Source organism: Athene cunicularia (genome assembly GCF_003259725.1).
Source record: "Athene cunicularia isolate RWA chromosome 4 unlocalized genomic scaffold, athCun1 chr4_part2, whole genome shotgun sequence".
In the NCBI taxonomy this organism is placed as follows: domain Eukaryota; kingdom Metazoa; phylum Chordata; class Aves; order Strigiformes; family Strigidae; genus Athene; species Athene cunicularia.
Genome location: NW_020799099.1, coordinates 20,726,157 through 20,739,443, shown reverse-complemented (window position 1 = coordinate 20,739,443; position 13,287 = coordinate 20,726,157). Strand labels below are relative to the sequence as shown.

At 40.0% G+C, this 13,287-nt stretch overlaps 1 protein-coding gene across 4 annotated transcripts in view; it reads left to right on the top strand.

Moving 5' to 3' along the window:
- Window positions 1-2,428: 2,428 nt before the first annotated feature.
- The window catches only part of BMPR1B (bone morphogenetic protein receptor type 1B), a 91,608-nt gene continuing 80,749 nt past the window's right edge, over window positions 2,429-13,287 (top strand). For 2 of the 4 annotated variants that reach the window (XM_026847537.1, XM_026847536.1), the window contains exon 1: window positions 2,429-2,507. In XM_026847537.1, the coding sequence (XP_026703338.1) occupies window positions 2,465-2,507 (43 nt within the window). In that variant the 5' untranslated portion in view covers window positions 2,429-2,464. Of the gene's footprint in view, window positions 2,508-12,407; window positions 12,433-12,629; window positions 12,679-13,287 lie in introns of those variants that run through there. The other 2 variants (XM_026847540.1, XM_026847541.1) reach the window with 2 other exon arrangements.

Here is a 13,287-nt window from a genome sequence, read left to right as displayed (position 1 = left end):
TTAGGGGCATTATGTTCATGTATTGTGTAGACTGCCTGCATGAGTTGCTGCAAAGTTCATTATACTGCTAAGGCTGTCAGTGGTATTTATGGATATTCATGTGCAGTGAACCCTTGAACCTGAGCTGGTCATCTGAGCGTTGCTTGTAGTTAGAGTTGTGTTTATGCTTAACATGGGTAGCAGTATTTAATTGCTCCCTAGGAAAAATAATTGTAATTTAAACTCAGTCGTATAGTAGACAAGGGATTGCAAAAATGCCAGGCTCACAGGAAGGATTGTCCTTCTTATACCAGTACTAATTATTAGACTTCTGTTTTCTGACTCCTGTTTCCAGAGTTTGGAAATTAATGTGGAACAAGTATATAATTCAAGCTGTGCCATGTCCCACTCCCATTAAAATCAGTAATAGCAAAAATTGTGTTATGGAATTAATCCTATTTCAAAAATATTTTCCAGGCATTTTTCATGTCAGCTGCAAATGGGAGAAAGGGTGGTAATGCCATTTTGCAATGGAGACGAGCGGAGATCTCGCCTTATACTCATCTGAAGAATTTCTAATTCAAAGTATTGCAGTGTTATCCCTGATAAAGTTTCAGTTCTCATAATATAATATCAGATGAGAAAATCCTATGTAACGTCTGGCATGTCAGCAGAACTGTTATGGTTCTGAGCCTGGTGGTGGTATACGTGTCTTCGGAGTTGCATTTTAGAGCTCTCCCGCCAGTGTAAAGGGAGTTTATATTTCTGTAACTCTAGTGGGGATTCCTTTGGCTTGACACAATCCCGGGAATGTCTTTCAAACCATGTACATACACAGAACAGATGTCTTTCATGGGAAGCAGGAACTACTGTTCAGCATGTAAGATATTTTTTTCCCCCCCATTTCTTGGTAGCTTTCTAATTTGAAATAATCCTTCCACAGATACTGTGTAATGGGAACAATGTCTTGATTCTCTCTTTCTCCATCCCTCTCTTTTTTTCATTTTCCTGTCAAATTCAAGGAAAACCACCTTTCTCAGGTTCTGAGGGGGGTGGGGGGGGTGTGTTGAGATTTAAATTCTAAGTTACTACTGAATTTAAGCTTTTGGAATGAATACTGAATTACTGAAGCTAAGAGTGGAGAACTTGACAATACAGGGTACTGTTTCCTTCCTGTCAGGCACCAATGCAATCTGACCAAAACTCAAAGTAAGTATTGATGGAAATGTAGCTGCATATGAAAAGTCATTTTTAGAATGGAATGCATTTTGCTTGTAATTTGATTAAATATGATAATTTTGTAGTATTATATAGCAACATCAGTGAGTGACAGGCTGTAATGTAATATGATATGAAGTAACCACATAAGACAATAATTAAGGATCATGTTTTATCTAATTTTCACACTCTTGCACTTAAAAGGTTGTTACCATAGATGTTTAATAATAAATTGGGTGGCCCCTGCAAATAACTCACTGAATGGCTCTGCTTTCTTGTAACCATGTGTTTGCTTTCCAAGTCTTGTGGCCTGATAGCAAATGAGTCTTTTTTAGTTACAGAAGACTGCTTTTGTTCTATTACTTGCTCCTCTGCCCTCTTGTCAATCTGGTTTTGTTAGTATTTCTGTACCTTGATAAAATAGATGAGAACAAGCAACTAGATAAAGGAAAACATAGCTTCAAAAATTTGGTGAATGTCTCTTTGCAATAAAATCAAAATTTAACCTTGAAAATGTGTCCTAGTTACTACAAAGAACAGAAGCTGTAAGTTAATATTCAGCTCCCCGTACAATAATGAATTACAACCTAACATTAGACAGAAAAAATAAGTCTATTGTAATTCTTTAATTGAAAATGTATCATTGTGGAATTGTTACTTGGATACCACTCGTATTCTTATGGAAATGTTTTTCCTTTTATTAGCAGGTCGATTTATTTGATGATATTACAGAATTGTAGGTTAATTTTAATCTAATAACCCTGTGTCATATTGATAATATCCAGCTACATGTTTTAAATAAGCATGTGACTTCTAGTGTCTGGTTCTTATTTTCCATCTGAATATTTGCAACTGCTGAGATTAACATATTAAATGTATTATCTACATCTAGAGAACTAAATTAGCACATTTTAATGAAGGTACATACAGAGAATATATCAAAAATAGATCAGTCAAAATTAATTAAAAACGTGGCAAAACTGAATCTAGACACACAGTGCTTATTATGTTAGACCTGAGTGAATATAATAGGAATTAAGAGCATAAAACTGTAACATCTGTGTGAATCACATCTCTTACAGATAGTGGGGAATCGTTCAAGAAAAAAGTTGTATTTCTGTATTTGTTTTGGTTGTGTTAGATTTGGGAGTCTCCCATCACCTTCTAACTTTCATCTGAGAGTATGAGAATTACCAGCCACAGCTTGATGATGTTTTTAAGGTCATTGAGAGACAATGAACATAACAGACTTGCATTGGCACTGACCATGCAGATGTTGCTGACTTATCCCAGCCAAACAAAAATTATAGGTACTACACATTAGCCTCTGTCTTGCTTGGATGTTCTGGTGGAGGTGGATGGAATTGCACTGCAGGCAGGGGAAAAAAAAAATGCAACATCAGTTATACTTGAGGAGTTTAGTGGTCGAAGTTTAACGAGCTCCCAAGAGCCTCCTCTAACACAGAACCGAGTGGCCGGTGCCAGCACCGGGTGATTTCATGGAATAAGCATGTCAGTATGGTTTTGGTGTATGCACGTGCTGCTTTTCAGAGATTGGGCAAAATTCTTTTGTGGTACCAGAGATGACAAGTGCCAAGCAATTACTATGGATTACTTGGGCAGCCCTTTCAGTGATGACTGACACTGAGGCGAGGTCAGTATGATAAGACTCATGTGATAATTGTTGGTCTAGTTATGCCTGACCAGAGCATGTTTGGTTGCAGTGAGCGGCTGGGAGCTCATTGATTGGCAGTCTTCACTTTAAGAGCATGCAAGAATTGAAAAGTATGTTACTGCACCGTCCAGTGAGGCTTATACCATTGATTATATTTCACAGGGTTTTTGAGAAGCATATTTGTGTTACGGATAAAGCTGGAGCCTGCAGGAAAGGGCAGCATATTGATGGTGCCCTGCAGCAGAGGAGGTGGTGGCAAGACTTGCAGATTTCCAGTGCATGGAGATTTGCAACCAGCTCTATCTCAAATAAGGTGTTAAAATGATGCAAAAAGTCTTTATCAGTGAAGTCTCAGACATCAGAACTGTCCTCAGTGGTGAACACACAGGTTGTGCCAATAAATTTTTCTCCCTTCCGCACTGAGATGAAGGGACAATTTTCACCTTGCCAGATAAAAAACGTAAACTTCAGTACCAACACAGACTGCAAGCAGCCTACGCTGTGTGCTCTTAAGGGGGTATGTTTCTGAAAGACAAATTCTGCATAACCCTTACAAACTGTGCTTAATGCTTATTCAAAGTGCTAGCAGGGCCATCATAAAAAGTGACACCTGTATTTATGGCTTAAATAAGATGATCTGTGCTTTGATCCTGCAAAATCCTAGCATAATGCTCTGCTGCTGAGCCTCATTCCTTCTGATGGCATGAGATATCCCTGCATCCACCCCTCAGTCTTTGGTCTTTCTCCTGCGACCCTCAGCAAGAGAGCACCAGTCAATGCTGCTTTGGGTGTGGAACATGCCCACCAGGGATCTGGTTTGTGATTACCAGCTAATTTTACATAAGGCCACCCTAGAGCTGTTGGAGACAAATAAATCACTGCAGAGCTGTCCTGGATTTAAGCCACTGAAAGGCCTGTAAAACTATTTGCTATCCAGATACCTGAGCTGGCCAGCCCTTTCTACAGACTTTAAACTGTCTTGCACGTTTTGCATTGCTCATTTTGGATGGGTTTAGGCAGGCAGGTTGAAAAAGTAGGTTTTGGCATTTGGAGCAGGAAATGTGTGTTTGCCATTTAAGTGCATGTAAATAGGGGAAAAATCCCATTAAACTGCAGTTGATGAGACCATGTATAGTGAAATGAAAACTGACTGTTTTGATAGAAGTAGTTGATGCTATAGAAATTTTTGTAATGGACCCTAAAAATTGTTACAGTTTTCTCATTGAGAAGTTTAAGACATCCCAGTTTTTCTCCCTGTCACTCCTAATGTCTTGCTTACATCTGCTCATCACCAAGGCTTCTGTCTGGAGGTCCCTCTCCTCGAAAATGCTTTCAGGACAACCCACAGCATGGTTCGTAAGATCTGATAGAAGGCATATCTATAAAATAATCAGACCTTTTGTTGTCTCACTTTTGTTTCACACTCTCTGTTCCCCCTGGAGAGGCTGTTTCCCATTCTTGGGAATGGCTGAGATGTATGAACAGCCAACCTAGTTGTGGAGCCCCCTCCAGAAAGTGCAACTCCGTGCCTCCTTTGAGATAATACTTCCTAGGCTAGCAGAGAGAGGTACCTGTCTACATTTAAACAAAATTATTTACAGGTAAAGGAGCTTGCTTAGCACATGATTTGTTTTACATGCAAAAGATACTGGGGATTACACGTTCAATGCTGATTTTCATCTGGAGAGAGAGAGAGAGGGAAGAGAACTACTGCATCTCTGGATTTGTTACAGCTCCTTGCTTGGGGCCAAGCTTTGGTTCCCCCGCACCCTCCGACTGCTGAGGGTTGCTCTGCAAGGAGGGCTTTGGGTGACTTTTTTTTTTTTTGCACAGAGATTGCTTAAACAGCCAATCCTCGCTCCACTCATCTCAGCAAAGGAAATCCTGTATGAACTGGAAAGTGTTAGAAAGGATTTAATGAGATTATCATGAACTGTTACTTCACAAAAAAATCTTAAACCCGCAAGCAGCTGTGCTGTGTAACTGGGGACAGGTGAAGGAATGTGAAGGACTAAAGAAGCTGTCTACTTATTTAAAGAGGCAGAGACAAGGGATTTTTTTAAATGTTTAATACGTATTTTAGCTATGAAAGCACAAACAAGCAAACAAAACCTTTCACCAAAAGAAGAGATACTGTTGAAGTCTAATATCTTCATATATAGATTTGTTTTAAATAAATTGTAGAAGTAGGCAATTCTGAAATTACGACTTGAAAATTCAGTAGCCCGGTAGACTATGCAAATTTCTACTTGCCTTCAAGTTTATCATACTAGTTAGAAGTGACTCAGGTTATATTGTGTTTATGTCACCTTAGGGACTGCTTTGAGGTTTTGACATATCTTTTGCTACAAAGAATTTAGTAGCAATGAAGTGAAATTTGTTTGGTTTTTTTTTTCCTTTTTTGTAATGTGCTTGTGGCAAGCCTGTAAATACAGCTTAGATTTATTTTGATGTGAAGTACTGCTTGTGCTCTTTGCGACACTGAAGTAATGGAATGCATTTACTTTTTGTGTGTGTGGTTACTTCTGTGGTCTTTGTGCACCTGTCATTATAGGAAAGTTATAAATAGTGGGTGTATACTATGGCATTAACCTCCCTGGAGGCCTGGGCATCTAAAACCAGTGTGCCACTGTGGTTCTTTGGGGTTGTCTGCTGTCAAGTCCAAGCTATAAAGCAATGTGATTGCAAACAGAGGATCATGTTGTTTTGCTCAGTTAACAAATATTTCAACTGGGAATTGTTAACCAGTAAATAAGAGGTATGGAATAAAAAAAAATCCTCTGCAAGCATTTAGTGTCGGATTTATTTTGGCAGATGACTGTCTTGAATTTGTAGGACAATTTCCAAATGCATCAGACATGCATTTGTCGTAGGGGAGGAATAAATCTATGTCTTTGTCCATTTATTGCTTGGAAGAATAGCTTGGAGACTGAAATGCAAACTGTGGTGAAGGGAATTCTGAAATACGAAATTATGTACTGATACTGTACCAAGAGACTCTGCCATAACTTATTTATTTGGTGAGAACACTGTATGTTATAAAAGCATTACCTATTATTTTTTTGCTTGCCTAAAACCTGTTAGCGTAGTTTTTCTGTTACAGAAGATAAAATTTACAATAGAGTGGCTTATTGATGTAGGTTTAAACCTTGACATTTCATGCTTTCAAATTTGCATGTTAACTGGCATTATGACCACCTTGAAAGATCTTGCCCAGCAGGGAGATGGTCGGTTTGTGCAATGACGTACCAGGCAGGAGTCAGTGTGTGCAGAGATGCACATGCGTTGCCTAAGCTCCATAACGGTGTGCCAAGAATAGGACTGAGCCCATCTGCCCTCAACCCTTCAACCCTTTCTTCTGGCCAGGCTAGAGAGCTAAATTTAGGTTCCCAGGTGGCGAAAGGGGCTGAAGAGCAGCTGCCAGCTCTGCCCGCGGCAGCCGAGTGGGCGAGCGAGTGGGGACAGCAGGAGGCTCTCTGCAGATCTCATCTATAGATGAGAGAGGAAAGCCCTGAAAAAATAGTGTGAATGATTAAAAGAGTTTTTGAGGGTAGTTGCAGCCCTCTCCTTTTTCTCCTCCACTCTGTACCCAAGCATCACACCAAACCATTCATCTCTGTTGGTCTTCCTCTTGTGTTGTCTTGTAGCCTCATTCTTTGTCATATTGAGAGGGAAAGGAGAAATGGAGATTTGGGGGGCATGCTGTTCCTGTCATGTTAACCAGGAAGGAAGTAATAAGCTACTTCTGGAATTGGTTTTGGATATGTTAGGTTTTGCAGGAGGGAATGACTTCAGAGAAGGAAACAGTAATTATCTAAATTAGCTTACATCAGAAGGAATCAAGCAAAGCTGTGAGAGATTTGCTAAAGTGATATGAGTAGGCAGGTTAAAGTATTTTTGGCAAATGCCCATTGTAAAATATGAAATCCTGGTATATTTCCTGAATGTTGAATTAACTCTGAATACAAAAAATATTCTTCTTGTCCTTCTGAACAACTCAATGAAATCTTCTGCTTTACACAGTGAGAAAAGTGAATAAAACATTTGACTCCAAACAACAGATAGAGCTGATTTCCGAAAGTCAAGTGTGTCGCTCAGTGAGTACCATGTCCCTCTGGGAACACTACATGCATATCTGGCCACCTCAGCCAATAAAAAGGTGCAACAGAAACAGATGGGTGACTAAAATACAAGATGAACTATCTCCTAGAGGAGCAAGGAATTTAAAATTTGGGAGCTGGTTAGAGAAGTATTCAGTAAGAGGAGAGAGAAGGAGGAAAGTAAAAAAATACATATAAGAAGAGGAGGCAAATTGAATTCTTCCATTTAACCTTTTACGTAATAAAAGACCGAAGACACCCCAAAGAAATTAAAAAGCAATGCATTTAAAAATTAATAAAAAGTAAAGACCTTTTACTGGAGACAGGAATATGGACAAGCTGAGCTGTTGCTCTGATCCAGCATGTCACTGCAGAGATCTTTATGTTATATGACCTTTAGGGGATGTCTTTAGCCTTTGTAGCTAAGTGTGGTTTTGTTTTGCCACAGTGTGAGACATCTGGACACAAGCCTGCTATTTTTTAACCAAGAAAAATCCCACAGACCCAATCATACTAGGCTGGGTAGGGCCTATTACTAAGATGGTTATTTTTTTGAAACTGTGATCCAGATGCTGTGTAGCCAAAATCTTTCTAATGAATGCTTCAGTTAAGACTGAACACAGCTTTATAGACAGGACACTTGGACTTAAATCTCAGCCTCAGTTAACATACTGTGTCCTAATCCCCACATTTGCTATTTGTATTTTAAAAAGAATATGTTACAGTACTTGATGTCTGGCCACAGCAGGTCCTTACTAGGAAATGTACCCCCTGAAGGCACGTGAGTGTCCAAGCTACTGCTGGGAATGGCTTAAATTAAAATTTAGAGAAACTGGTAGTGGACTTTCCTATGCTATCATCTTGAATATTGTCCCTTTTATTGGAAGCTACTAGATTCTTGTGCATGAAAAATACTGCCTTCTCAATATACTTTTCCTGTGGTTTAATCCAAAGGTCTTTTCACCTCTCTTGGCATTGTGCTGCTGCTCTTCTCAAAGATCAGTCACTTTTGACACATATAAAATGAGAAATAAATGGTTTTAAATTGGAAGGAAAAAACCCCAACCAACCATCTCTGAAAAGCAGAACTGCCCCATGATGAGATGGATCATACTGTGAACTGATCTCCCAAACTGCAGCAACAAACCCTCCATCACTGAGAGCATCTAAAACTGAAAAAGAGAAAACACACTGAACTCCTCAGGGCACCCTGTCCAAGGCTTTGGTTGATGAGTGTTTGCGTTTCATACTTACTTTTTTCCAGTCATGAAAAAATGTCTTAGTTTGCTGTTACTGCTGGAGTGACCAGCTGCGGAAGAAAGAAAGAAAGTTTACATGGCCTAAGTAGGTTTCAGAATAAACAAGTATGTTCTAGAAAAGCAAATTATACCTTGTTTTGAGAGTCATTTCATGGTGTTTACAGATACGGGGAATAAAAAGTGTTTGAGAGTGAGGTGTGATGGTTTATTTGGGCTGTTTGTTTGTCTCCATAAAAGTTTGCAGTCTATAGAGTCTGTTTTGTCTGTAATGATGATAGTGTATGAGAATTTAGACTTCACAAATTAAGCTGGGCCTTGCTGGTAAGTATACTTCAGAGCAGCATATGCATCACCTGCTGTGTGCTCTTACTTCTTCCTGACTGTCAGAATTTAAAATAAATGTGCAGGATGAAACAAAAGGTTTATAAAATTTGTAATTCTTGTAAAATCAGGGAAGTTTAAACAGAGGTGTCAGTCATTGCAACGATGAAACGTTTTAGTGGTTAGTGATGTTTAGAATACATTCTTTACAAAAGCATGCATTATTTGAGGTAATGAGTGTGTTTGCACGTGGCAAACAATAGGTTCATGAGTTCTTAAGGATGTGATTTGCCTTAAGACATGTTTTGAAATTGCTCCATTTTTAGGAATGATTTTGAGAAATTACTTTTTTTTTTTTTTTTTTTTTTACAAATACAGGGCAAATAAGAGAGAGTTTTGGTGTTTGGCTTTTGTTTTAAAGGACCTGGCAAGCCCTTTGTTCACTTTCCCTCCTCCCTACAGTCTAATTTGTTAAAGACGAGTTGTTGCCCATGGCAACTGTAGAGAATTTGTTGAAAAGCACACTTTTAGAAGACAATGGGCCCCAAATATACTGTGGCACAGCTTTAAACTTTATTAAGTCTGTCTTGGACTGCCCTCTCCTCTCCCAAGTTAAAGGGAAGAAAAGTTTGGCAGCCTCCACGCTGTGAGCGTGATTGATGCCCAGAACATCTGAGGGACTTTTGTGTCCAGCGTGCTCTCCATGAGTGCATAATGTGTGAATACTCAAATAAGGTCAGCCCTTATCAGATGTAATCTAGGCCTGAAAGCAGATCAACGGTGACAGTCATACCCCATAAGTGAGAACACAAATCATCCTTGCATGCTTTGGACAAGTTATGGGATTTTCTCCCTTCTTGCTCCCGTTTTACCCTCTCCAAATGGGGGAGGAGGTGACAGAGGGGAGGGGAAACATTGGCAGATCTCTGGAAAAAAAAAAAAAAAGACAAAACCCAGAGGAATACGTGCCTGGAATACTAGACGGCCCCTTCAGCTGGGCCGCAGGGGGATGGGGGCTGTTTGCAAGGTGGTGGCAGTCCCCTCGAAGGGGTTGGGGTACACTGTTCCTCTCGGGGCTGCTGGTGGAGCACCCCATGGATGGAGCAGGGTGGGAGGGAAGAAACTTGGCAAAAGAGGTTCAACTTGCTTCTCTGGTGCCTTTTAAGAGTCTTTTCAGAGATTTCTAAGCGTGTCACAGCTTTTGTTGTCTGCCTGTCCCTGGGTTTGAATGCTTCAGTTTTTCAAAGTGGAGTGAAAGCATCTTTTAATTATTTTGGAGTTTGTGCTCCACGAATGGGGATGCTGTATTTCACCACAAAACGAGTAAAAATATTAGAAAATAGTGTCTTAAAGAATTAATTTCTGCCATTTTTCACAAAGAAAAGCAGCAGTGGGTAGATTTCATCTAAAAGAGCCTTCCATTTGTGGGTATTACTTATTGTAGTTTAAGTACTGGATTGGGTTTTTTAACTAGGAAAAAAGCAGCTTTTTTTATTCTTGTTCCTGCTTAGCAAAGGATTTTAATGGGCTTTTATAGAACAGAAAATATATAGGAAAAGATCATAATTATTGGGAAGAAATCAAAGATATGGTTGCATCATTGATGACATTAACAACTATGGAAACAATGATGTCATCCTCTATGATGTGAAAATATTGTTTCCACATTTATGATGACTTGAAAATTTTCTTTCCATTTTCAGAAGTACAATGTCCCTATCAGGGCAATAATTTGCAGTATTTCTGCTTGCTTACAATACTTTATGTGAGTAAGCGTGTAGTACTGACGTATTCCCCAGGACTGAGGGAAGATCCATGTGTACTGACAGCCTGCCTACAAACCCTGTCGTTACAGCCCATTATCGCTTGCTTTATTTATTTATTTTGATTTGTGCTATAACAACGGGAGTGTCCTGCTCCTCATTAAAAATGCACCGTAAGAAAGATTCCTTAGTTGCAGCTCACACACTGAACTCTGAAGACCTCAGAGGAACATGAACAGGACATGTAATTCACAAGGAACCTCTCTCTTCTCTTTGCTTCCCATCACTGAGCTGTCACCTGTTTGCTCTGCTGAATTGGGCGGTATTATTGATGTTAAAGTCAGAAACATTGGAATATGGGACAGGAGAGGAAACCTCTGGTGTCATCAAATCCATGACAATGGTGTCATGAGCAACCATGTTACGCTTTTTTTTCCCCTCTTTTTTTTCTTCCATAAAATGATCAAAATAAGTGTTAAAGTAATTTATGCTTTATTTTTGGACCCTGTCTCAAAGAGGAATACCAGCTGATATCCATATATCCTGCATGGATTTGCAAGGAAACCTGATTTAAAGAGATACATCATTGACTCTCTGTCTAAAAGAGTCCTCCTGCCATCCGTACCCTAACAAATACCTATTAGGCACCAACGGTTAATAAGTCTCTCTGAAAAAGAACTGATGAAAGCCAGTAACTTTTAGGAGGTGCTCTACCTCAGCTGATTTTTGTATGCCTACTTGCAGATCTTGCTTTCCTTCAGTGAGCCAGACTAGGTAACTGTGGCCATCCCAGCACATGCTGACACCATGACCCCAGTCATGGTGCAGCTTTCCAATTGTATTTCATTCTTCCCACTGTGAGTTTTGACCTCGCTACTGCACTCTGTTAGTTACATCCCTGGACAGATACAAACACGAATTGGGAATTGATTTTAAACACGTTAGCTTTAGACTGCACAGGAACCTCTTTTTTTGATGCACTGATTCTGCTGGCACCCTAAAAGCATCCCATTCAGATTTCCCATACTTTTAATGGCAGCCTTTCAGATTCAGATGTTTGCAGCTCTGGATGCATCCAGTCCTTTATGGTCATACAAATGGGGCTTGTGGTGTCTGTCCTGTGTCCAAAACAGTGGTACTTTTGCATCTTGCTGTCAAAAAGGTCACAGGAGTGTCATGCTATGTTTGACATAGGAAGAATGGTCTGCTCTGTAGATTTGATGAAAGATGTGTGATATGTGGCAGTTTGGGATTTTTTGTTTTAGTAATAGAAACATTTAAAATGGTGTCAACAGATGATGAAGCATTGCTCTAAGGGTTTGGGGCTTTTTGGGCTTATGTGGGAGGCTGGGAGGGAAACATCAAGTGTGCTTTCTGAAGACAGCATATAGGTTAAACATGAATTTTAGAAGTAAGATAATTTTTCCCATGAAATCTGGTATGTGTGAAGCAAATCTGTGATTAGGACTCAGACAATAGTTTAGACACTGCCATGTTACTTTCTTGCTATATATTCCAATGAAAACACATGAGAAAGACTGAAAAATTATGTTGACATAAATGATGTATTCCTATCATGTGCACAGAAATGTATGTCAGTGTGGCAGTTGCATTGTAAAACGGTGTAGTAATCAAGCAGGTAATAGAGTTTTAAACAAAAGGATGAGGAAAGAAAAATAAATTCCACACATCACTGGGAAGAGAGGAGTAATGCTCATCACATTTACGATACCTGGTCAAGGGCTGGTTTATGAATGTTTTGGCCAGATTAATCTCAGTCACAGTAGGCTGAATTTTATTCTGTTATTACTAATCCTTGTCTGATAGCTGCTAGGGGGCCACTTCAAAGATTTCCATTTCACTAAGCATCAGAGATGTAGATTTTCCCCAGAAAGTTTCTAGGGGATCACTTTTTTGGAGCCAAATACCATTAGAAGTGTGGTAGTGGAATCTGCCCACTGAGATGCCAGGCTTCCGTTAGCTACAGCAGTCCAGTTTATCAGTGCCAAACTGAACAGGCATCATCAAAAACAAGCTCATGAATCACAAACCCTACTTTTCTCTTTCTTAATAGATAAAAATAATACTGCTGGCGCTGCTCTGGCTGCACGCCCGAGGTGAGCGGGGAGGGCTGCCGCGGCTGGGAGCGGGCTTTGGGAAGGTGTCCGCGGATGGGGCGGAAGGTTTATGGCTCAAGCCTGTCGCTCTGGTCCTGCGGGGCTGGAGTGGCGGTGCGGAGGATGCTGCCGAGGCTCGGGGCTCGGGGGCGGCACAGGCAGCAGCTCCCGGTGCTGTTCGCCCCTTGGTAGCGCAACTTGAGACGGCTTGCGCCGCTCCAAAGAACAACTTTTAAAGCAGCTGCGGTATGTTAAATCTGCCTTTAGAAATCTCGCGCCTTTTAGGCTTACGCTTTTTGTAACTTGTGTCTGCTTTACCCCTTTTAACAGCGAAGTGGTGGTGGTGGTGGGGTTAATAGTAACTGTAGACTAAGAAACAGTGTGCTGGTCTTGGAGGAGGACTGAACTTGTTCATGCTTCAGTTTTAACAGGAAAGCATACTGCTAATTATAAGTGAAAATGCCGGGTTTGCCCATCAAGAAGCAAAATTTTGACATAGCTAGTAAGAAAAGGGGGCACCAATTAGCAGTAGTAAGGCAGAATTTTGATTGACAGCAGAATCATAGTAGCTTTATTCATTATGGAGACTGAAAATAAGGAATGTGTATTAATGGGTTTGAAAGTTACAACAGTTGCATTTGAAAACAAGTTCAGGACACAGTAAATGACATGGTGTGTTTCTGGAGTTTATAAATGTGCTTACAGTAGTGTGCTTCAGTCACGTATGGATGTTCTTTGGAAAAACTGTAAAATTCCTGTCGTTGAAGGAGAAGACATTTTTTTGTTAAGCTTAGTGTCTTTTAAAAAGTGGTAAATAATTTAATGCAACACTTCTGATGTTTTGGCTTGGTTGTT